The sequence below is a fragment of the Lipotes vexillifer genome, unplaced genomic scaffold, assembly GCF_000442215.2.
Source record: "Lipotes vexillifer unplaced genomic scaffold, Lipotes_vexillifer_v1.1 scaffold469, whole genome shotgun sequence".
Lineage (NCBI taxonomy): Eukaryota > Metazoa > Chordata > Mammalia > Artiodactyla > Lipotidae > Lipotes > Lipotes vexillifer.
In genome coordinates this window covers 877,833-881,385 of record NW_006788006.1, presented here as the reverse complement: position 1 = coordinate 881,385, position 3,553 = coordinate 877,833, and the positions used below count along the sequence as shown (strand labels likewise).

The following is a 3,553-nucleotide window of genomic DNA, read 5'->3' as shown; positions in this document are numbered from 1 at the left end:
GCCCCCTCTTTTTTTTTTTTTTTTTTTTTTGTAATATTTATTTATTTGGCTACACTGGGTCTAGTTGCCGAGTGCGGGTTCTTTGTTGCGGCATGTGGGTTCTTTTAGTTGCCGCGTGCGGGCTCTAGTTCCCTGACCAGGGAATGAACCTGTGCCCCCTGTATTGGGAGCGCAGAGTCTTAACCACTGGACCACCAGGGAAGTCCCTGTCTATGCACTCTTGCCCAGCCTCTTTAGGGATCCTCTTCTTGGAACCAGCATGGTCATGGGGCTTGAGTGGCTCCTCTGACAAGGACACTGGGCCACCCTGGGAGTTCAGGGTCTGGGTGGGCATGGGCACTTCGGATATCTAGTGAGACGGCAGGTCGTGGAGCTGAGGGCCAGAGACCAGGGTGACGGGAGTGTGTGTCTTGCTTGTCTGCTCCACAGCTCAAAGCCGTGCACGAGCAGCTTGCAGCCCTTTCACAGCCCCAGCAAAACAAACCAAAGAAAAAGGAGAAAGACAAAAAGGAGAAGAAAAAAGAAAAGCACAAAAAGAAAGAGGAAGTGGAGGAGAATAAGAAAAGCAAAGCCAAGGAACTTCCTCCCAAAAAGACCAAGAAAAATAATACCAGTAACAACAACACAAGGTCTGTGGGTCACCCCTACCCCCACCAGTGCCCCTAGTCCAGATGGGGACAGTGGGGAGGGAGGCTGCCTTTCTGCTCTTTTTTCTGGGATGGGCCTTTGAGGGAGAGAGGATAGCAGGTAACATGGTGCAGGCGGCAAGACAAACCACAGCAGCCCCCCAGTTCACCATTTGTGGTCTCAGCTGCAGCCATGTGCTCCCAGGAAGGTGCTGCCAGTGCCCCCTGTTTCCTCTGAAGACCACTGGGTGGGGGTGTGGAAGCCTCCCCAAGCCCTAAATGGAGAGATATGTGCCCACCTTCCCCCAGGGACCCATTCTTAATGGTGTCTGCATCACCCCATCATAGCAAGAAGGAGCCAGCACCCATGAAGAGCAAGCCCCCTCCCACATATGAGTCGGAGGAAGAAGACAAGTGCAAGCCCATGTCGTATGAAGAGAAGCGGCAGCTTAGCCTGGACATCAACAAGCTTCCTGGTGAGAAGCTGGGCCGCGTGGTGCACATCATTCAGTCGCGGGAGCCCTCACTCAAGAACTCCAACCCCGACGAGATCGAGATTGACTTCGAGACCCTGAAGCCATCCACCCTGCGTGAACTGGAGCGCTATGTCACCTCCTGTTTGCGGAAGAAAAGGAAACCTCAAGGTGCCCTTGGGCACCCTGGGGCGGTGCGGGGTGGGGGGGTGTTCCCAGTCCTGGGTGAGGGAGAGGGCTGGGCAGATGGGCCAGGCTGCTACCCTTGCACCTCTAGTAGTGAGACCCCTGTTGGCACCTTCAGGTAACTTTGCCTTCCAGTCTCGGCCCTCGTTCTCTGCAGGCTTGCTTTCTTTCCGATTATAAAATCTGCATTTTGACATACAAACCTCTGAAGGGTTGTGACATCAGACTCAGCCCTAGGCTTACTGGTGCCTTTGTTGATCTCTCTGGCTGCTGGCCATCTGCGGTCCACCTGCACCTAGGTGTCCTAAGCCTTGCTCTGAGCAGCAGCAGCTTTCGTCCTTAGCTTCCTGCCTCTGAGTCTTCCCCAGAAGCCACCCCCCTATGTCTTTGGGGTCTCTGGGCATGGGGGGTGTGGCTAGGAGGAAAGGCATTAAGTTGGCACTGTGCCTGCCTGCTGTCTTCTCTAGCTTGGTGTGACACCCCCCCTCCCCCACCCCCAGGTCTTCCAAGCAGCTCTTTTGTGTTATCAGTGCCTTGTCTTGGCTCACAGCTTTTGCGTTAGAACCAGTAGGACTTAGGATCCACATCAGGGCTTTGCACACAGCCTTCATTCCAGCCCGGACTGACCTGGGGTCCTTGGCGCACACACACACACCCATTCCTCTGCCCAGGGTGCCACACAGTGACACTTGCCTCAGTCTGCACACTGAGGTGCTGGGAGATCCCTTGGGGCTCTTTCCTTGTCTTGTTTTGTCTTTGACTGTCATGTCCCCTTTAGGTCCTCTTTACCCACTGTCAGAAAAGTAGCTGAGGGAGCATAATCGTAGCAGTCCCTTGTGTTAGAGAATTCCCTCCTGCCCTGGTCTCTTAATCCTTGATGAACCCTGTAAAAGGGTATTTTGAGAGATTGGAGGGACCTTGAAAGTCCAGTGTAAGCCAAGTGTTTGGCTGGCATGCATGATAGGCTAGCTGCTTACCATTGGGAAATGTGGGTCTGGCCGGGGTTCGGGAGGATTGCAGCCGGCCTTTAGGAGCAGCCTTCTGGCTCATGGGACTCAGGGCCCTGCCTGACTCTGTCCCTGTTGCTTTATTGCAGCTGAGAAAGTTGATGTGATTGCTGGCTCCTCCAAGATGAAGGGCTTCTCATCCTCAGAGTCGGAGAGCACCAGCGAGTCCAGCTCCTCTGACAGCGAAGACTCTGAAACAGGTTAGGTGTCTAACTTAGAGTCTTGTCGGAATCCTACCTGTGCTCCATCCTGTGTCCAGGCTACCAGAGACCAGAGATGGCAGTCATAAGAACTTGCTGGGCCCTCCCATCTGTCCATCTACTTGGTCACCATGTTAATCTCTAACTGGGGGCGGGGGTAACCCTGCACCTGCCCCCACGCTACCCTCGACCTGGGCTGGGGCAGGGAAGACAGGTAGCCAGGGGTATTGACACTGCAGAGACCTGGGAAAGAAGGGGTGGGAGCAGATGATGGAATTGATCTTAGCGTGACCCTGCCCAGCCTCACAGTCTTCCGTGTGTCACAGTTGCATGCAACACAGCCCTTTCAAGTGATGTGCTTTGGCAGGTGTGGAGCAGCCTGCTTTTGGCCCTGCTGTTCCTGGGGCTTAGGGCACTGCCATCCTCCCCATAGTGTGCTCACTGCTGCATTGGCTACTCCTAACTGCACGCACTTGGACATGTGTGTCCTGTACCTCTAACAGTTCCTTCTCTCCATGCTCCACGGACGTGCACTTATATCCACTGGTACGCCTGAGCAGCAGCTTTGACACGGGAGGTGGGGGCAGGTGGAGATGCTGAGAGCTGTGCCGGTGGTGGGGAAGGGGGCCTTTCCTCCAGATATAAGCCCTCCAGGTTATTCTCAGGGGAGCAGATGCTCAGACTGGCCCAGAGGAGAGGCTAGGGAAGAAGCCTGGTGACTAGCCTGTTCTGTGAGGTGGAGCTGGCCTTCTCTGGGTGAGCAGAGTTGTCCCTGGGCAGGTCTAACTCTATCAGCTGAGCAGACAGTCTGTGGACCACCCGCGAGCCTGCCGTGGGACCCTGGGTGTGCCCCTCCAGGCAGGCTGCAATGTGCACATCCACAGTGGGAAACGTGTGTTTGGGCAACGAAGACTCCTTGCATATTCTTTCATGTACCTGTTTTATCCCTGATATTTTATTCTAACTGGAAATAAACGATAAGCTCCACTTTGTTCACATAAATAATGTGACCTGGTGGTGCCAAGGAAGTTGGAGGATCATGTGCCGCAGTTGGAAAGAGT

General features: G+C 54.4%; 1 protein-coding gene across 1 annotated transcript in view; it reads left to right on the top strand.

Annotated features, from left to right (window-relative positions):
* The window catches only part of BRD4 (bromodomain containing 4), a 37,152-nt gene that overhangs the window by 18,643 nt on the left and 14,956 nt on the right, over positions 1-3,553 (top strand). Inside the window, exons 8-10 of the mRNA XM_007461100.1 lie at positions 430-629; positions 975-1,270; positions 2,382-2,492. Of these exons, the coding sequence (XP_007461162.1) occupies positions 430-629; positions 975-1,270; positions 2,382-2,492 (607 nt within the window). The remainder of the gene's footprint in view (positions 1-429; positions 630-974; positions 1,271-2,381; positions 2,493-3,553) is intronic.